Source organism: Ambystoma mexicanum, chromosome 10, assembly GCF_040938575.1.
Source record: "Ambystoma mexicanum isolate Mex_15411 chromosome 10, UKY_AmexF1_1, whole genome shotgun sequence".
In the NCBI taxonomy this organism is placed as follows: Eukaryota; Metazoa; Chordata; class Amphibia; order Caudata; family Ambystomatidae; genus Ambystoma; species Ambystoma mexicanum.
In genome coordinates, this window is record NC_090932.1 from 802,507,039 (window position 1) to 802,529,026 (window position 21,988).

Below are 21,988 nucleotides of genomic sequence, written 5' to 3' on the forward strand. Positions count from 1 at the left end.
AACTGTCTAAAGTTGCATCCCATCCTGTGAGTGACAAATTCGAAGTTAGGGTGTGAATTGGAGCGTCCTCCTGGAAAAGGTATCCCCTTCAGCAGATTCATGTTGTTTGCCCACCAGTGAAGATATGGTGTCACCTCTGGAGGAACTGAAATCATCTTTTGACTGTTTATCTACTGATGTCAAGAAACTGCTAGGTGAAGCTGCAGGCACCGCACCGTGAGGTGAACGTAAGGCGCTGCTAGAATGGAAGCACCCATAATACCCAAAAGATGCTGCAACCACCTACCTGTGGTCTCAAGAAATGACAGATCGCTAGCTTGATGTCTTGAATTGTCTTCCTTGTGGGGAAAACTCTGCCCATGCTCACGTTCCACTTGTAACCTATACACTTTATATCCTGATTCGAAGACAGGAAAGATTTATTTGGATTGACAGAGAGGCCAAGTTCGAATAAAAGGTCTTGCAATAAACTGAGCGATGTCTCGGCTCTGATGAGCCAGTCATCCAGATATTGATAAATATGCACTCCTTGAGCACTTCAGTGAGCTGCCATTGGACTCATCAACTTAACAAATACTGTCTAGGCAGCTCCAGGTTCGATCTAGTTTCAGCATTTGAGAATCAGGTATGCAGTGGCAGGATAAACTCTGAGATGCGCAGGGCATCTCCTGATTTCCTCCAGTGAAACGTTTTGTGAAACGTGTCCAGAGAGTTTGTGCAGGCCTGCCGCCTGGATTGGTGGACATAGCCAAGCACTACCCCTGAAAAGTATCTCAGTTACTATAAATATGAAAAAGCAAATAGTCGAAAGGAATTCTTCAGCTACAAGAAAGGAGGATAGCTAATTTAACCCGTGGAAGGGAGGATCCTTTTCATTTAATAATTTATGAATAGCTCATCAGTGCCTTAATTGGACCTATTTCCAGGGTTTGGAAAATCTCAGAACCCTAGGGGCACCCTTTACAAAATCATGACACAAAGGAATGGTTTGCAGCATTAGTGTGCTCTACAGAATTTACATAAACGCATCATAAAAATATAAAAAGCATGTCATTATAAACAACGTCAATTAGAGAAAGTAAGAAAAAAAGATTGATAGTCTCAATGGCAATTTAAAATAATTATTAATTCCTGTTAATAGCCTGTCACAAATATTTTACAAAATCTTAAAGAACAAAGACATATTGGCCAACCAAATTCCATTTTAAAAAATTACAAGGGGATGAAAATGTTACCGTTCTGTCTGTAGAATTAAACTGACAGTTCCTTCTTTGAGGTCAAATATAAGTGGTGTGTTCCAATTTTTTGTACTGAAATATAAATAGAAACATTTCTTGTTAATGTGTACAAAATTAATACACGGAAAAATAACATTTTCAAAGTAATTTTGAAAACGAAATGCTAAAGTACAATGCCAGCCCGATGTTTAGCAGGTTTAATTGATTTCCTAATCGAAATATGCAGATTGAATTATTATTAAGCAGTTATAACCACTTCCACAAGCGTCACCGGGCAGTAACAGCCAAAGACCAAAGATATTGGCTTGGGTGAAGCGAGAACCTTAAAGCTAGACTCCAGGATTGTTAATGGCCAGTGAAACCTATGGAGCAGGTTCTTATTGTGATTAGCAAAATTCATGGAAAGCCCTCAGTTTTCTAAGAGCGATTATTTTTTTTAAAAAAAACATGGTCTGAGCTGCCAGTGCAGTGAACGGTTGCTATGGAAATGTAAGGCTGTGCTCCATGCAAAGACTCTCTTCTGTTTCGATGGTGGATTTGGTAGGAGGCTTTAAAGAGCCTTATTGTGACAAGGGCGGTGAGGGAGAGACTGCCCTCTCTAAATGTAAGGAGGCAGGGACAGCGCAGAGTTCAAGGGAAGCCAGAGAAGGGATGAGACAAGGGGAGATGGGCAGAATGGGGCTGGCAGGAGGGCGGATGTGCGAAGCTTGCTCTGAAGCCAGACTTAGAAGGTTAGATTCAGCCTGGGTTTGAAGCAACCCGATTGGCTGACGTGCCCTCAAAAGGTGTCAACAGAGGTTAAGCACTTCCTCCCATGCATGTGTCCTACACGCAGACAGCGATATGGCTGAGCAACAATGCATAAGCAAAAACATATTGACCAAAATTACTCAATAATTGTATTGGAAGTTCCTAACTTTTCTAAAAAACAGCACAATTTTATAAATATTATGTTTCCTTTATTTTAAAAAATCTGTTTTTTGTTTTTGCCTTAGATAAAACAAAATGAGTATCCAAGCATGTTCTGCAAGGTTTATATGAGACGAGTACTAACATATTTCTAGAGACAGATATTACATACAGTGGACAGTTCAATACAGAATAGCGTTAGGCAAGACATCATGTGATCATATGTAAACAATAATCGTTCTTGTTCTGCCACTGTTTGTGCGTTATACAGCAGGTAAATCCTGAAAGTGTCTCAAATGCACTTTGCTTTGTGTGCCTGTACTATAAGATAACAATCAAACAAGCTTTATTCGGTCATAGAAAACCATCAAAGCACACATCATACATTAAACACATTTCAGAATTATTTAAAAATGTAAAAGAGGTTTAAACAAATGAGAAACCGTTAAATATAACAGGAAATTACTTTATCAATTACATTAAAAGCTCTCATTCTCCTTAACAACGCCCCGTGCAAGTACTTTGCCACAGTTTGTAAGACAGATACATCGCCAGTTGGTGTGCAAATATATAATGCGTCCGCTACCCTGCAAATATCATTTAGTTTGAACATGGGTAGTAAATATCTAGATCTTAATACATTATACCCAGGGCACAGCAGCATGAAGTGGGAGACTGTCTCACAGATCAAACAAACAACTCTATCCGTTGGGGATCAGGTTAAGTCGCTATTTTCAAAGTGCTGGCTCTCAAATTTAAGAAAAGTGACCGTGCATAAGGTGGTTGGATAAGATTGAGATAAGGTTTGAAGCCAAAGTCCTCCTGAGATACTGGCGACCACGGGAGAGTTGAAGCAGGATACTACCAAGCTTTCCGGCACTCCTGTAGGCTCGACTTCTCGACAAGGTCCAAGCATTCCTTCACCATGACAGATGGTCGTTTCCACAGATTATGCAGATAAAATGTATGGAGCCAAAATGTTCTATGTTTTAGCCATGGGGTGAAACTACTGCCCTCCAAAGATATTAAGTCTGTCAGCATTGGTCTATAGTCTGATAAAGCTGGAGTAGTCCATAAACGTAAAACAAAATGCTTAAGAGATATGATGCCCTTGATTGGACAAAGGTCACATTCTAGATGCAAGATTATATTAGGAGTACCCTTTGGCTGGAAGAGCATGGATTCTAGAAAAAAAATTCTGAAACTCCCAGGGATGTTGAACTGGTGTAGGCCCAGATTTCTGCCCCGTACAGTGCCACTTGAACAGCCTGTATCCTGTATAGATGCAGAACTGGGAATAATGCACCCCCTCCATGTAGTGATGAGAACTTTCTTATAACCCCTTTGTATTTTTCCTGTTTCAGATTTGCTTTCGATACATGCTCTGTCCAAAGACCATTCTCAACAAACCGGATACCTAGGTAGTCGTAGACTGAGACCTGCTCCAGCTTTTCCCCGTTGACTTCTATATTGATGGTAGATCTTCTGGACGATCTGTGCCTGAAAATCAGCATTTTTGTTTTAGCTAGATTTATTTCCAGGCACAGTTCACCACACTTCTTTACAAATGTTGTCATGGCATGCTTGGCTCGCATTGTACTAGTTGCGAGCAGCACAGTGTTGTCTGCGAACAACAACGCTGGATAGCGTGTACTTCCCATCCTAGGAGCATCCAAGCTGTTGTCCACCAACTCCTCTATTTAGCCATTAATATTAAGACAAAAGGGGGGCGTGGCTTGTAGCCATGCGGTAAGGCGGCCGAAACTCGGAGCTCCCGATAGATCCTACATCATAATCTAATAATCGGTCCGATTTGAGTAGAAATCCCACGACACGGTGTTGGAATGCTGCAGTAGTAGCTGTCCTGAATGCTGCGGTGCACAGAGGAAGGAGCCCCGGCATACGGCAGCTTTAAGTGCAGACACGGGAAAAGGCGCAGTCAAGATGGCGGACTGGGTCTGACTTGCCCACAGAAACACTGCGAGGGGCGCGGAAGCAAGCGGCAGCAAGAAGAAACGGGAAGGAAGGTACGGAGCGAGGTGGGAGCCTGCACTGCTGGAGGCGTATGTCCCTGTGAAGAAGGATGCTGTGGACCGCTTCGGAGGAGGTGGCCGCCTGCAGCGACGAGAGCGAGAGCAGGTGAGCCTCCACAGGCATAAGCCTGTAGAACGGCGAGACAAAGCGGAAAATAAGGCCTGGAGGCGGGAGCGGGTCCGCAAGTAACTGATAAGCAATGGCCCCTCCCCCCCAGCAACAAGAATAGCCGCATCAATAAGCCCGAAGAGCCCGTGGGTGGACTGGGCTGCGGGTCGGGCTGCCGCGTGTGGCACAGGGAGCACATTGCACACGGGGAGGACAGTCAAGTCACAGCCCTCAAAACCTTATCCTGGGCACAAGGGCAATACTGGAACAGGGTACCTTACTGTGCCCAAGGGGTGAACTCCTTGCTGTGCAGTGTGAGGTGGAGCCGCGGCTCCTGCAGTGCAGACAGGATAAGACCAGCGCTGCAACAATATGGACCAAGGAAAGTGCCTAACACACAGGGATTGGACGCTGTGGGCGCGCATTGCAAACAACAACCCGTCCCTCCAAGAAGCAGATTTAAGGGGAGGAAGGCCGGAGGAAACCAGCAAAGGACCCGACGCTGTACCCTGGGTTGCATCTTGGGGCCCAGCGACTTGGCCTGAGATCACCTGGGTGGAGGAACCACCAACCCAGATTGCACACCCCATTGGGCTCGGGTTGCGGTGCCAGATCATCCGACTGGACAGCACACAGCGAGCATTGGCGCAGAGGTCAGCTAAATACCTACCCCACTCCCAGGAAACCCCCGAGCAAGTCTGGCCAAGCCGCACCCTATCTACTACAGAGACAACCATCATTGCAGCTGCGGAATCCGACGGGAGATTGCAATACACCAGACAAACAACATGGGGGCAAAGCCAAACAGGCCAGTATGGAATCTTATGCACGCAAAGGCGAAAACGACACGCACACTTCCGCAGATCCAGGCGCAGTGAGGTCGGATCAGCAGACAAAGCGCCAAGAAAACTGCCCTATCCTAGAGGCGCTAGCAGCACTGAAATCCACGCTTGAGCACAAACTGGATGCAGTTATTGTAGACGTTGGCCTACTACGCCAGGACGTGAGGGCCCTGGCAGATAGAATGGGCATAGCTGAACAGCAGGTTCAATACAATACTAACAGCACTGCCAGAGCCCAAACCCAAATTTCAAACATGCTCGGAAGAATACAAACCCTGGAGCACAGAGTTGAGGATGCGGAAGGAAGTGCTCGAACAAACAATATCTGCATAATCGGCCTACCAGAGGGGGAAGAGGGCAGAGACCCCACAAACTAGATAGAAAACCTGCTAGTGCAGGTGGTCGGAGCAGGCGCACTATCAAAGGGGTTTACAGTGTAAAGAGCCCATAGATCCTTGCCCCAAAGGCCCCCTCCAGGCGCCCCACGGAGGCCCAACATAGCTAAAATCATGAACGTTAAAAACAGAGAAAAGATCCTCAGTTTCTCAAGAGAAGGCGGCGCAATCACCAGGAACTCCTCAAAGCTGGTGATCTACCCTGACTACACGGCACTCGTACAAAGGCAGAGGGCTCTGTTTGGCCCGACGAAGGAGAACTTACGATACATGTTATTATATCCTGCCAAACTAAAAGTGCTACAAAATGGATGATCCTATTTCTTCGAAAACACAGCTGAAGCACACTCCTAGCTCGACCAGCAGGGTATACCTCAACTGGTGGCCAGGAACAATAACAACAACGCACCTGCTTAACTAATCAAGACAACACGCACAGAGACCTCAAGGGGAATCTTAACCTACACTAAGGATGTGGAACCAAGACTGACATGATCTAGAAGCGGGAGACAGAGAAAGGGAACTTCCACAGCTGCAGCAGGCAACCCCAGGATGTTTGGTAAGTCTACGATGCCAGTTCAGAGGCATTGCGCTGCAGCAAGCCATTTCCGGGAAACTAGAGCTAAGCAAGAGAAGCAGCGGAGCCCGAGTAGATGGGGTGTGGAGGGTGGCTGGGCATTAGTTTAAATTTCAAGTTTGTTGGGTGACAGTTGAAGCTGAGGCGGGAGAACACATCACTTGCAAGGAACAAACCAAGGGCACACATGATAAACCAGTACATCAAATAAGAACGGCAGAACCCTACATGACGGCCGAGAAGCGGGTAAAACCCTCATGCCCTCCCCCGCTGAACAGTCCAGGCAGAAGTGGAGGCAAAACCCAGACCTATGGGCCCGAAGCTGAGGACCCAGAGGCAATGACACTGATAGCGAATACGAAGGAGCACATAGGCCCATGAGAAGGGACAGGCCATATGAAGAACCGCAATCATAGGTCCTAAAGGTATAAATATAGTCAACATGGAACGCACGAGGACTGAACAAGTACGTAAAAATACTAAGGGTGTGCGTATGGTTAAATAGAATGAAAGTGAATGTGGCACTGCTGCAAGAAACGCACCTGATAAAGGAAAAGCATTGCAAAATCGCAAGAGCATGGGGGAGTGGGGAAAAGTATACAGATCAAACTATTCCACCTATGCCAGAGGCATGCTCACGTGGATAGCCCCCAACATCCCCATCCAACTTAGAACTGTGGACCGAGACAAAGAAGGAAGGCTTGTAATAGTACATGAATTACTAGAGAACAGAGCAGTGTGCCCAGTGAACACGTATGCACCGAACCATGATGCCACCGGGTTTTTTAGGACACTTGCCCCCCCCCCCAATTTACACCATATAGATGCGCGACATACGTCTGGGCGGGGACTTCAATTGCACACTTAATCCGTTATTAGACGGGTCAGACACCAAATTTAGGAAACCAGTCCCACCGGCGAAAGCCTTAATAACGCTCCTAAGTCAGCTGGGCTTGGCGGATGTCTGGAGGGAAAAACACAACGAGGGCCGTGGCTACTCCCATTACAGTGCTCCAAACATACATAGATAGACCATGCCCCGCTAGCGACGATATGGATGCACACAACTAAGGGGGCCCCTACTCCAACATGGCGGCTGCGGGCAGAAGCACTATTGGAAGGTATATTCCAGGACCACATGCATGTGGCCATAGAGGAATACTTTCAACACGGGGAGTGTAGATAGGTCAGCAACTCTGCGGGACACCTTTAAGGTAGTGATCAAGGGCGCAGCAATGGGGAAAATGGGATGCCTCAAGAAGGGCATGCTAAGCGAACTATTCAATATAGAAAAGGACATAGTCCGGCTTCTCGCTCAGCTTCCACTAACAGGGGTAGAACCAGCCGCATTGATAGCACTGAGACTGCAATGCACTGCTCTTTGGGAGAAATTATGGAAAATAGATCATGGGAAATATATACAGAAACTGCACGCTGCGGGCAATAAACCAGGCAGACTACTTGCTTGGTTAACTAAACAAGAGGTATGAAGGGACCCGGTCAATGCAAAACGAAATCGGGAAGGGGAAACCCAGAAGGATATTAACCAGGTCTTCTCTCATTTCTATAAGGAACTGTACTCCCCACACCTGAGCACAGAAGCCAGGGATATACACGAGGCCCTAACTCAAATTGAACTACCGAAACTAATGGACAAACAGGTAGCGGTACTAGATGTCCCACTTACAAAAGAGGAACTTGAAACAGTGATCGTAGACCTCCCAACTGCCAAGACCCCGGGTCCGAACAGACTACTGGAGGAGTTATATAAGAAATATAAAGCGATAATAGCACCCAAACTACTTGAGGTCTATGAAGAAGCATACGCACAAGGCCAACTACCGGACAGTATGCGAGAGTCAATAATAATACCGATCCTGAAATCGGGGAAGCAACCCCTTCACTGTGGATCATACAGACCACTCTCCATGATAAACCAAGATAGCAAGATCCTCACGGCAGCCTTGGCCAACGGATTGAAACAGGTTATACATACCTTAGTACAGTCGGACCAAACGGGATATGTCCCGGCCCGTAATACTACGTGGAATATGAGAAGACTACACCACGTCGTATACCAAACCAACCATAGGCAGGGAGAAAGTGTGCTTGCTTCCCTAGACGGCTTTTGGCTCAGTATGCTGGGACCGGCTGCTGCATGTACTGGAACACTTTGGGATGAGTATGAGTTTTCTGAGGTGGATTACGCTGATAAATACGAAACCCAAGGCTAGGGTCAAGACCGGCAGACATGTCTCGGCAGAATTGGGAATACACTGAGGCATGAAGCAGGGCTGCCTGCTGTCTCCAATGCTTTACATACTGGCCCTGGAGCCACTGGCGGCCTTCCTCAGGAAGGAATAAGTCAGCACAAGGATAAGCATAGACGACACTACTCACCTAATTTCGCTATATGCTGATGACATGCTTCTATATGTTAATAATCCACAGGATAAACTGCCACACTTATTAGATATTATAACAGAATTCGCCAAACTATCGGGCATATGTATCAACAAGGACAAATCCTCCTTGTTTCCTCTGGCGGCACTTACAAGAATGAAATCTTACATATCTTACATATGCTACTTCACTGAACTGTACTGCACATACCATGCGATGCAGAATACTGTACACTGTAACTGAACATTGTACAACTGTCTCTAAGCTTTTTTCTTGGGCCGCTTATTGTAACCCACAAGCCTGCCTACTTAAGTATCCTTTATTTTAATTTTTTTTAAACAATTTTTATTATTTTAAACAACCAACACTCCAAACATTACAACCATTTCGGACGTACATTTTCAAATTAAATGTATTGCATTATTCACTGCCCTCTTTCGTTCCCCCCCCCCTCCCACCGCAAAACATTGAACTGTTGTATCCGTCACATATGCCTGAGCATCTGCAGGTGTCTCAGTTATCGTCATCTCTTCCTGGTCTTCCATCTCATGGTTACCCCGATGGGGGTTCACCATTGAGGTCACCAGTTGCCTCCAGGCTATCAGAGGTCCTACCTCCTCCTCCCTTCCTTTAGTGACTGCTTCATACCAGACCACTGTTTCTGCCTCCGCCCATTTTAGGAGATCCGCCCACCACATCTCTACCCTAGGTCGGTGGGATGCTTTCCAATTCCAAGGCGACCAAGGGCATCCCTGCCTAGTCCCTCTTCTGAGTTGCCACTTATCAGAAATTACCGTACCTGTCTTAACCCTTGCAATTGGGGCACTATATACAGTGCTTTAAGTGGGCCGGGGCCTGCCAGGGCCGGGCCCCGCCAGTCTCCAAAAAGTGGGGCTGAGCCAGGGGCCTGCCGGGGCCCCCCGTCCCACCACGCCATGGCAGGACGCATTATCCCGTCACGGCCGCAGCCGCGACGGGAGATGCGCCCGCCAGTGTAACGTTAGGCAAGTGGACAGAAGTGCCAGCCAGCCACAGCGTCGCTGAGGCTGGCTGGCACTTCTGTCAGTCACTGTAATTTCCCTGATGACCCCCCATCTGAGGGGTCATCAGGGAAGTTACAGTTCCTTTGTTTGCCCTCGCCAGGTCACTGACCCTCTGTGAACCTGCAGGCTCCATGATCTAATATGTAGATTATATCACGGAGCCCGCGGGTTCCCAGAGGGTGAAAGACGCCTCGGGCTCTGTGATCTCTGCTCAGAGCAGTGATCACTGAGCCCGAGGTGCCTGTCTCCTTTGGCAAATCTTTATAAAAGATGCCTTGAAATGTGTACGTTTCAAGCCATCTTTTATAAACGTAGAAATATTTCTACGTTTATAACAGACGGCTTGAAACGTACACAATTCAAGGCATTTTTTATAAAGCTTTGTCGACGGACAAAACCACCTTGGGTTTTGTCCGTCCTCAACGCTTTATAAAAGATGGCTTGTACGTTTCAAGCCGTCTTTTATGAACATAGAAATATGTTACAAATGTCTATGTTTATAAAAGGTGGCTTGAAAGTGTACAAACCATAGTTAGTTACGCACACAAGTGTGCGTAACTTACTATGGTTTGTACACTTTCAAGCCACCTTTTATAAACATAGAAATATGTAACATTGCTATGTTTATAAAAGAAGGCTTGAAAAATACACAAACCATACTAGTACGCATACAAATATATAAATGCTCTACTACATTTATATATTTGTTTGCGCACCCTACTATGATTTGTGCACTTTTAGGCTACGCCCACAGCGGATGCCACGCCCCCAAACGAGGGCCCCCCCTCAATTTCTTACCCCACTTAAAGCACTGACTATATAGCATTTTAACCCATCTGATATACCCTGGTCCTATCCCATACCCCTTCAGGATCGCCATCAGCCACGGCCACCTCACTGAATCGAAGGCCTTGACCGCGTCCAACGACACTATGGCCAGTTCGCCCGGGTCTTTTTAAGTTTGATCGATAATGTGGTGAAGCCTCCTATGGTTGCCCGTGATATTTCTGCCGGGGACGTATCCTATCTGGTCCAGGTGTATCAACTTGCCAATTACTTGCTTGAGCCAATTGGCGAGCACTCCGTGAGTATTTTGCTATCTTGATTGAGCATCGACAAGGGTCTATACGACCCACAGTCCGCATTCGGCTTGCCCAGTTTCAAGAGCGGAATGATCATTGCTTCTCGGAGAGACTCCGGCAGTCTCCCTTGCTCGTAGGCCTCGTTGAACATGGCCAACAATGGCTGGAGCAGCTCCTGCTTATATGCTTTATAAAATTCACTGGGCAACCCATCCGCCCCAGGCGATTTACACGTGGGCAGATGTGTGATCACTGCATCTAGTTCGTCTGGGGTGACTGGGACCTCCAGCTCCGCTCGCTCTGAGTCATCTAGGGTGGGAAGCTCTAAATCTTCTATCGTGTCCTGTATTTCCTGGCCCATTTCTATGCCTACATCCTCGTACAAGCATTTATAATATTTGAGGAATTCCTCATTTACTCCCTCTTGGTTGTTGCAAATCTGAGCCTCCACATTTTTGACTTCTCTGATCGCCTGTTGGGGTTTCTCATTCTTGTACAACCACGCCAGTAGCCTGCCCGGCTTGTCTCCTCCTGCATGCGGTCTTTCTATATATTTCTTGTAGTTTAGCTTGCAGAGCCTATCTCACAGTTCACTGCAAGTTCTTTGTAGGTCTCTTATCTTAGCAACATTCTCCCAGGAGGCCTCCCCCCTTCGCATCAAGTCCTCCAGCTCCCTCTCATTTTCCCCCAAATCCCGCTCTATGACCCCCTGGAGCCCCCTTGATTTCGAGATGGCCACCCCTTGCACCACCACCTTAAATGCTTCCCATACTGTTCCCATGGACCGTACACTGCCAGTGTTTATTTCAAAGTATTCCTCTATGGCCTCCCTCAGATCCTCTCAGAATCCCGGGTCCTGAATAGCCTCAGCTCTGAGCCTCCATGTCGGAATCCGCGCCCTGCGGGGGCGGTATTGCCACTCCACGACCAAGGGCGAGTGATCCGAGAGCACTCTAGCTTTGTATTCTGCGCTCCCCATTTCTCCCGCTATCTCAGCCACTGCAAACACATAATCTAACCTAGTATGCAGGTTGTGTGGAGCTGCATAATGCGAGTATTGCCTATCCGCTGGGTGCAATCGTCTCCACACATCCTCTAGCTTGAAATCTGACAACAGTGTCCCCAAACCCTTAAGCTTCTGGTGTGGGCCTTGATATCTTATCATCCGATCTATCTATTGCAGGGTTCAGGGAGCAATTAAAATCACCACCCCACAACAAAGTCCCCCCCAGTAATGGACTCATTTTACCATATAACGATCTAAAATAGGATGCAATATTGTGGTTCGGGGCATATAAGTTAATAATAGTAACTTCTTTATTTTCCCGGAGTCCCTCCACCACCACCATTCTGCCTTCAGGGTTTGCTGTCGATCTGAGCAATTGAAACGGCACATGCGGTGCTATCCATGTGACCACCCCTCTTGCATATGCCGAATGTGTGGCTCCCGTGACACTCCCCTTCCATTTTCTTACTACCTCTAACTTCTCCCTTGTGAGGTGGGTTTCCTGGAGCAAAGCTATGTCAATCCTCATCCTTCTTAGGTACATCATAATTTTATTCCATTTTAGATAGCTGTTGAGGCCCTGAACGTTCCATGTCATGATCCTAAGGTTACCCGATTCCATTAGCACGATGTTCTCCTGCCCTCCACCGCTTCCTGTTGCTTCCACCGTTACTTACTTAAGTATCCTTTATAGCGCCTCGATGCCTGTGGGCTGCAGTGCGCTCTACAAATCCAAAAATAAATAAATAAATAAATAAATAAATGAAATGGAGACCAGCTGCCTAACCTGGGCTTGAAATGGGCACGGACCTCCTTCTGCTACTTGGGGGTCAATATACACCATGATCCGGCAGCATCACCCCGCAGTAACACACTAGGGGCACTTCGGAATGTCACAAACTCTATGACCTTTTGGAAGACGCTGCCCCTGGGAATGCCGGGCAGGGCAGCTCTGCTGAAAATGATAGTACTCCCCCACCTCCTATATCATTTTACCAACATACCCTACAACAAAGACAGAAAATTCTTTAGGCAATTGAACACAACAATAAGGGAATTTATATGGGGAGAGGGCAGGAACAGAGTAGCGCTATGCACACAGCAAAGAGACTACGACCAGGGAGGTATCAAATTATCACATTTCGAGCAATATTACTTAGCAGGGCAACTACAGTTTGTAGCACTGAGAAGCCAAAGGAATAGCCCAAGTAGGAGGCCTACGGAAAGAAGGGGAGTGGATGGTGTTCCACAGCCTAATGGAAGAGAATAATATACACAATGGCCAATTCCTGCTATACAAAAGTATGGTGCAGACGATGAATAAAAGATGGCTGAGATTCAAAACTGGGGGAGAAATTAATGAAATGCTCGGCGCGTGGTACGTTTTGGCTATAATGCTTACCTCTGGTGCCCTGCAGGAGTGCCTGGTCCGGACTGTCGGAAGTAGGTTCTCAGAAGGGGGGCGTGCATGTGACCTTTGAGGCTCGATGCTGTACCTAAAACACTCTCTCCGCTCTGCGTCGCTGGATGGCAATTGCCCAGCATGCATCGTGGTTGGGAGTGGCTTGGTGGGACCCTCAACATGGTGGTGGTCTGATGACTGGTCGTCAAGAAGTGGATCTGTGAGCAAACAAGAGGTGGACGTATGTATAGGCTATGTAACTGCCCCGCCACCCTCCTGTGCTCCCTGGGTGTACTGGCTGGCTGGTTAGCAGTCTGGCTCACCTTCTTGGTGAATTAGGCTCAAGGCCTGAAGGTTGGCATCCGGTTCCAGTTGCGGGGATTGAACCTGTGTTGCTTCGTGTCGTCTTGCTTCCAAGGCAAGCACATTGCTGTTGAGCTATCCTCCGGGGACATGTGTTTGTGTTGGGATTGTGACAGTGGCGGAAGGGGGGCATACTGTGTCCAGACTGTACAAACTGGTCTTGCATAATCAGAACAACACAACATTGCCCACACATGGGAAATGGGAATCTGAACTTGGGAAAGCCTTTACAGATGCAGAATGGGGAAGGACCTTGCTGTACATTAAAAAAGTCTCCAGAAACGCCAGATTTCAACTAACGCAATTATACGTAATGCAGAGTGCATACCTGAGCCAGAGCAGAATATCCAAGATGTGGAGCAAGATGTGCAGCGGAAGACGCAAATATGCTGCACATGTTCTGGACCTGCCCAGTGATAGAGATTCTGGGAACAAATTAAAACAAAAGCTGTGGCAGGCGGCATTCAAATGCACGCCTGGACACCAGAATCTTATCTACTGGGACTATTCCCAAGAGGCAATAGGTAGCTAAAATGAAGGTTTTGATATGCATCCTAGCGAAACACTGAAAAGTGATAGTCTGGAAGTCCAAGACAGGCCCTGAGATTGAAGCATGGTGGGCAGACTTGAAACAATGGTCACTAGCCGAGTGAACAGTATGGCACAGAGCACTACAAAGAGGTATCCACGAAAGCACTGAAAGGATAGTCACATGGAACACACTGGTGCAAGAGATGTTTGCCCCCCCAGATGAGTACGACCAGGAGAGCCCTAGCGAATAAGAATGTTGCTGTCGGTGTCACTTACCAGGACACAGAGCGGTAAATCAACACCCATCGAGACCCATTGACAGCTGGGAACTAGCGGACCAGAGTTTGCAAACCCACCCCTCCCAAGGAACACACCCCAGCAACCCTCAAGGGACAATACAAAACAGGACTAAGAGCAAGACCTGGAAGCGCACTAAGTAGGTCAAAGGTTGTACGACACTCCTACCTATTGCATGTATGGTTGTATGGTTGTTTGTTGGTTAACAAGTTGTATATAAAAACCACTAAAGAGGTTTAAAAAAATAAAATAATATAAAGACAAAAGAGGAGTGGGGCCGGTAAACACCCCTCTCTCACGCCTCGCCACACCTCAAATGTCTCTGTAATGCCTTGCTGTTCCGTATAGGGCTTGAATTATGCCAAGAACTACTGGTGGAATATTATAGGCAGCTAGCACCGACCAAAGTTTATTTTGTGAGACAGAGTCAAAGACATTGAGGAGGTTCACAAAAATGTGTGCTTTTCCACAAGGAGATCTAACCAGAAGTGTCCATACATATTGGAAACCAGCTTGTAATCGGCCCAAAATGCCAACTGAGGCAGACCATTTTTGCAGATGTTCAAGAATAACTTTAGTGTACATTTTCCCTGCCCCACCTAGAAGCGAGATGGGTTGATAATTCCCCGGCATCTCCCTCCCCCCTTTTTTATATATGGGTATTATTACAGTGTGAGAAACCTGAAGGTGTCTCACGCGCTAGTCCACAGGGATCTGTCATCAGGTGGCCAGGACACGCCCATCGTTTTTGGATCCAGTTCCTGGGGGGTGGAGCAGTGCACAAAGATCACCTGGATGGGGGAGTCTTAAGGGAGTGGAAGTGGAACACCGGATGATGAGATGCAGTATCCCCTTCCCTGTAACACCTTTACCCCATCCTACCAGGTAGGATACTTATGGACTTAAAGCCCCCTTCCCTCTTCTTCCGGCACACACACTTTCTCACAGACAACTCACTGAGACGGAAAACGGACTAACACCCGAGCCGTACACCTGACATGTCCCATACAATGGTCAGGCAATTACGGATCATTGCACACACCTGACATCCATCATGCTTCCCCACATGGATAAAAGGCAGAGCGCGAAAGCACACTCTGAGCGAGGCAAAGCACACAAGGAAGCAGCAGTTCCAAGATGGCAGTTTAATACAAGGCTAAAGACGGTGAGACCTAAGAGGATTGAAGGGAGGGAAGTACCCTTGACCTTTTCACCGAAAGACTAACTTTCATGAGCCTTCGAGAATAGGAAACGTAAGAACTGGAATCAAAGCTGAAAAGTCCTGCATTGTGTGTCAGAGGTACCCTGGGCTCTCCCGCTTCAACAGTCAAGGCAGGGAGAATTGTGTGCTGCCGGTGTACTGTCCTTGGCTCCTACAACAAAGAAACACCAGTAGAATCAGCACAGCAGGAGAGGTGGGGAGACCGATACCAGCCCGGTCTGTCTGGAAACCAAGGTTTCAAGTGGCAACATTGTATAAAGGAAATTGAAGAGAACAGTGCATGAAGCATATGTGGCAAGTGATGCGAATATAATTAATGCACTAAAAGTGTGACTGAACTTTGAAGTTAAGACAGAAACCGTAAACGGAGTAGTCCGGCACCACGTGGATTCTCATTCGAAAGTCTCTGTTAGGTATCCAACCCAAAATTGGAGAAATGTACAGGGACAGAATTGTAAAGTTGAAGTGGTCCTGTGACGGGTCAAGCCAAACCCGGTGCACATTCGAAAGTCTTCGATATTTGATTGAAATTGGTCTGAGCACGGCTGAGTGAGACTAATTGTATTACCAAGGGATCTGAGCCCGGCTGGGGGTCGGGGGGAGGGGTCGGTGTGGACCGCGAGTCACCTGGAAGAATATCTTACGAACACTGTGAAAGGAAGGGATCTGAGCCCGAATGAGGAGGATCAAAAGAGAACGAACATTGCATTAAAAAGATCTGAGCCCTCAACCAATTCCATGACGTTGCATTGAACATTACACAGTCAATTCCACTAGTACCACTATGCCCATGGAAAGTGCTCCTTGCGGGATGGTCGTTCTTACATTGTATATTGCATGCCCTAAAATTGTTATGCAGGATTCGTGCAGCCTCCAAGGACAAAACATGAGTTTTTTTTGGGGTAGTCCCCTCAGCAAGTGGGGTATCTCCCAAGCAGCAGCCTGATCGTCCCAGATGTCATCCAGGATCATCAGTGATTCAATTTGTAAATTGAAATCTCCCAACATCATTATGAGGTTGCCTGAAGGAATAAAGGATGCTCTCGCTCGCAGCAGGTTGTGCATTCTGACTAGACTCTCCAGGGGAGATGAGGTCCTATTTTAGATATTGAACATCTTTATAACAGAACCTCTGCTGGTAGCAGTGGTCAAGAGTTTGAGGTCGGGAGATTTAGTTTCCTGATGAGTTACTGCCCAGCTGAGGTGAGATCTCACCCATGTGAACAGTTCTTCCATGGATTTGCCCCTTTTTAGTTTTAGCACTTTTTGGTGGCATAAGCCACCAAATGTCGCCAAAACAATTGATACAATAGGAAAGGGGCTCCAAGAAGCAGTCTTCATAGTTGGCAGACAACTAAAACTTCTTTGCCATGCAATCGCCAATGCACTAATTATTCATTCCTGTTGTACTACGCGGATGTAATCCAACAGTCGCTTGTTTAACGTCTTTTCTCCCAATCAGGAATACTGGCACATGATGCGTGTCTGTGTGACTTTCAACACAGAGTGATCTGTTTTACTGATGGAGCGATCCAACAATTTCCTCCTTGACATCTCAATTGAAACTCCTGCCAGCAAGTTGGAAGAATGTGCAACTGTTCCTGTTGGGAGCAGCATGCTGATGTGAGATGGAACAAGTTACTTACCTGTAACTGTTGTTCTCCAGCTTGGGTCTGGCATGGATTCACATGCTCATGAATATTCCCCGTCGTCAGGCTGGGAATCCTCGGTAAAGAAAAAATCAGTATCAGTTTCATTTCTGATCTGTCATTCTTAGTAGTAACCAATCACTGGTCTCCGGGTCACACTGCCGCCAGCCAATGACTGCCCTCTCTCCAAGCCCCGCCTCTGGCAGCCATCCTCAGATTTGGTAGCACGTAAAGTGGCAGGATGATCAAGTGAAGAGCTGCAGAGGGGACGGAGGGAGGGTTTGCATGTGAATCCATGCCAGACCCATGCTGGAGAACAACAGTTACAAGTAAGTAACTTGTTCCTTCTCCAGCATGGGGTCTGGAATGTATTCACATGCTCATGAATATAAGAATACATAGCAGTACACACATGCACAACCACAGGAGGTGGCAAGGCTCAACATTAAGCATTACATAAAACTCAACATTAAGCATCACTTACCTCCTCACCAGGCTCTCCTTAAGCGAACAGCTTGCGCAGCACTGCCTGGCCGACTCTGGACTCCTCCCTGGAATCCCGGTCCACGCAGTAGCATCTCGTGAAGGTGTGCGTCGACCTCCATGTAGCAGCCATGCAGATGTCCAGCAGGGGCACACCAGACAAGAACGCCGTGGTAGCAGCGATCGCTCTGGTCGAATGGGCTCTCGGACAGCCGGACAACGGTCGGTATGCCAACCGATGACAGTGCATGATGCAGCCGGAGAGCCATCTGGAAATGGAAGCCTTTGAGAGAGACTTCACTTGGTTCACAGGTCCAAAGTTCACAAACAGCTGTGATGTCTTCCGAAAACTCTTCGTTCGGTCACGTAGAACTTCAGTGCTCTAGCTACACCCAGCGAGTGCAAAGTCCTCTCGGCTGGCGACGAAGACGATGGGAAAAAGACTAGTAACACCAAGGGCTCATTGAGATGGAAATCCGATGGCACCTTGGGCATGAAGGAGGGGTGCGTCCTCAGCACCACCCTCGTCTCATGGAAAGTCAAGTATGGAGGCTTGCAGGAAAGGGCCTGAATCTCTCTCACGCGTCGTGCAGAGGTGATGGCCACAAGGAACGCTGTCTTCCACGACAGAAACTTCAACGGAGCCGAATGCAAGGGCTCGAATGGTGGGCCCATGAGCCTGGTCAGCACCACATTGAGTTCCCACGCCGGGACTGGAGCCTTCACCGGCGGGAACAATCCGAACAGTCCTTTCATAAACTCCTTCACCAGGCGATGAGACCACAGGGACGACCGTCCTGCCGTTCTGGTGTATCGGGAAATCGCTGCCAGATGTATCTTGATGGAAGCGTGAGCTAGTCCAGCTTTGGCCAGCGACAGTAAGTACGGTAGCACTTGAGGGGCTGTAATCCGCAGAGGGTTAATCTTCTGTGCACGGCACCAGACAGAGAACCTCTTCCACTTGTGTCCGTAGCACTTGAGAGTTGAGGACGCCCTAGCCTTTGCAAGAACCTCTCTGCAGTCAGCCGGGATATCGTACCCTCCAAACTCTAGTGCTGCAGGAGCCAGGCCTGCAAGTTCAGCGACTCCGGGTCGTGATGAAGAATGGCGCCTCCTTCTCTGGAGAGAAGATCTGCGTCCGTCGACAGTTTGACTGGTGGGGACGCTGACAAGTCCAGCAGGTCCGGGAACCATATCTGTCTCGGCCACCTCGGTGCGATGAGGGTCATCCTGCACCGGCACCTCTTGAGTTGGTTGATGAGCCTGAGCAGCAACGGCAACGGCGGGAACGGATACAGGAACAGGCCGTCCCAGGGGAACGAGAAAGCATCGCCCATGCTCCTCGGCTGGGTGAACCTGCTGGCGAACCTCTGGCACTTGGAGTTCGTCGTCGTCGCAAACAGGTCAATTTGGGGTTTGCCCCATCGCCAGAAGAGTTGATCCACTTGATCCTGGTATTGTTCCCACTCGTGGCAAGAGCGCAGCTCCCTGATGAGTGAGTCAGCGATGGTGTTTTTTACCCCTGCTAGATGAAAAGGCACCAGAAACATGCCCTGGGCAACGCCCCAGTGCCACAGATCCTGGGCTTCCTTGGACAGGGCTAGGGATCTGGTTCCTCCTAGCTTCCGGATGTAGAACATCGTGGTGGTGTTGTCGGTGAAGATCCTCACTATCTTGCCCTTGAGGGACGGGAAGAATGACTTGAGGGCCCAGAACGCTGCTCGGAGCTCCAGTATGTTGATGTGGAGCGGCCTCTCCTAAGGGAGCCACAGGCCTCTCGCGTGAAGATCTCCGGTGTGCGCTCCCCACCCCTCCAGGGAGGCATCGGTCGTCACCGTCACCTGGTATGCTGGGGTCTGAAAGTCTGTGCCCGCGGCGAGATGCGCGCGGGTGCCCCACCATCGAATTGCCTGGCGGAATACTTCGCTGAGCGGAATCTTGACCTCGAAGCTGTCCGTCGCTTGTGTCCAACTGGCGTCGAGGAACTCCTGCAGAGGACGCATCCAAAGACTGCACAGATGCACCAGATAGATGCAAGAGGACATCATCCCAAGAAGGGACTTGATGGACCTCACTCTGGCCATGTCCGTGGCAAGCAGACGCTGTACCTTGCCCAGGTTGGCCTGCGTTCTTTCCTCCGACGGCAAGGCCAACTGCGCTAGTGTATCGAGCTTGGCTCCCAGAAACAGCCCGACCTGCGACGGAACCAGGTGGGATTTGGGGAAGTTGATGGAGAATCCCAGGTCCGTGAGCAGCCGGACGGTCTTTGCTTTGTGTTCGATGGCGAGTTCCCCTGTCCCTGCTCGGATGAGCCAGTCGTCCAGGTAGGGGTAGACGTGGATCCCCTGCAGGCGCAGCCGTGCCGCCTCTGGTGCTAGGCACTTGGTAAATACCCTGGGCGCCGACTTCAATCCGAATGGGAGGGCCTTGAACTGGTAGTGCCGCCCTTGGACTACGAACCTGAGAAATTTTTGGTGTCCTTTTAAGATGGGGATGTGAAAGTACGCATCCTCCATATCCAACGACGATAGGAAGTCGCCTTCCTCCAGCTGTCCCAGCATGTGCTGGAGGGTGACCATCCGGGACTTCTGTGCCTTGATGTATTTGTTTAGCCGACGCAAGTCCAGAATGGGACGCCAACCTCCTGTCTTCTTTCTGACGAGGAAGTATCTTGAGTATACTCCGGAGCCCCGGAGCCTCTTTGGGACAAGCTCGATGGCTCCTTTCTTGAGCATCGCCCTTACCTCTAACAGCAGTTGAGGGATGCGGTTTTCCTTCCTGGCCACGGGCAGAATTCGGGGAAACTTCTTTAGAAATTCCAGAGTGTGCCCGTGGGCCAGGGCATCCAGCACCCAACGGTCAGTGGAGATGGACTCCCACACGCTGACGAACTTTGTCAGCCGGCCTCCCACCGGCTGACAAAGTTCGTCACCGAAGCGGCGGCCGGTTCAGTCTTGCTTGGAAGCAGCCTTGCCGCCTTGGACTCCCTGGCGATGACTGCGAGATCCACCTGACTTGCCTCGTCCCCTGTAGGCTTCTTGCGACGAGGAGCGGGCCGCCTGATGGTAGGTCGAGGAGCCGCCGCCGAATCCTTTGGAGGCACCTTGCTTGCCTCCGGAGTAACGAAAGGGCGGCCGCCGTTGCTGCAGAACTCCCAAGGCCCGAGCCGTCTACGTGTCGGTCTTGATGGCCTGCAGCGACTCATCCACAGTCTTTCCAAACAGATTGTTCCCGTCGAAGGGCATGGCCAAAACCTTGGCTTGCATGTCCTGGCAGAAATCCGTCGCCTTGAGCCACCCCCGCTGTTGAAGGCATACACCATTGCCCAACTGGCAGAAACCGGTGTCGGCAATGTCCGTGGCCACAGTTATGGCGTGGTCCGACGCCACCTCCCCCTTCTGTAGGATCGTCAGGTCCTCTGCCCTCTTGTCGTCTGGAAGAAGTCCAACAGGAGGGCGATCTTGTACCACAATTCCCTGTTGTAGCGGGCCACAATCGTTACGGCGTTGGCCGCCTTAATCGTCATCGCCGCCGACGAGATTACTCGCCGTCCCATGGCGTCCAGCTTCTTTCCCTCACCGTCTGGTGGGGAAGTTGAGGATGAAGCCGATGCCCCCCCCCGCTTTCTTCTTGGCCGCTGCTGAGATGACCGAATCCGGGGTCGGCTGCGCCCAAAGGCACAACGGGGCGGCGTCGGGGACCCGGTACTACTTCTCGTACCGGTCCCTCTTGGCAGGTGTCATGGACGGGTTCTTGAGGAGGGCACGTCCCTCGTCCCAGATGTCATCCAGCAACGGCACCGCGAGGACCATCTTCCTCTTGGCCTCGCGCCGTTGGTAGAGGAAGCTTTCCTTCTCCTCAGGGCAGAGCTGAAAAAGCTTGGGTGCCCTGGCAATCATGGCGTGGAAGGAACCAATCTCGTCCGGCGGGGACACCCGAGGAATCGGAGACGGGAGGCCAGTCCCGTTGTCACCGCCGTCGTCATCCGTCCCCGTCGTGGCCGTGTCCGCTCCCGTGTCGTCCCTCGGGATCGGGGAAGGCGACAAAGGCTGAGAAGGCCGTGAGGGCTGAAGGGGCACTGGATGAATTCTCCTCCTCTTGTTCAGAGGGCTTCCCAACGGACCTGGTAAAGCTGGGTCATCTGTCAGGGGTAAGGGCAGTCTCGTCCTTATCTCTGTGCATAAGGCTTGGATTGCCGTCAAAATGGCCACCGAGTTGTCCTGAGGCTCGGGTTGCGGCGGGGGTGCCAGGGGCGCCGGTTGTTCCTCTGCGGGAACCTTGTTGTCGTTGCCACCCTCGCTCTCGTCATCCCCCTCCTCGGGATTCCTCCCATGGGGCTGGGCCTCTTCGAAATTCTCAGCCAGCTCCTCCTCGGAGGTTGTGTCCGTGTCCGTAATGGACACC

The 21,988-nt window shown here is 49.3% G+C and overlaps 1 protein-coding gene across 2 annotated transcripts in view; it reads right to left on the minus strand.

The window, feature by feature from the left end:
* The window catches only part of IFT80 (intraflagellar transport 80), a 1,621,792-nt gene that overhangs the window by 832,261 nt on the left and 767,543 nt on the right, over nucleotides 1-21,988 (minus strand). For both annotated transcript variants that reach the window (XM_069618463.1, XM_069618464.1), the window contains exon 11: nucleotides 1,236-1,310. In XM_069618463.1, coding sequence (XP_069474564.1) covers nucleotides 1,236-1,310 — 75 coding nt within the window. The remainder of the gene's footprint in view (nucleotides 1-1,235; nucleotides 1,311-21,988) is intronic.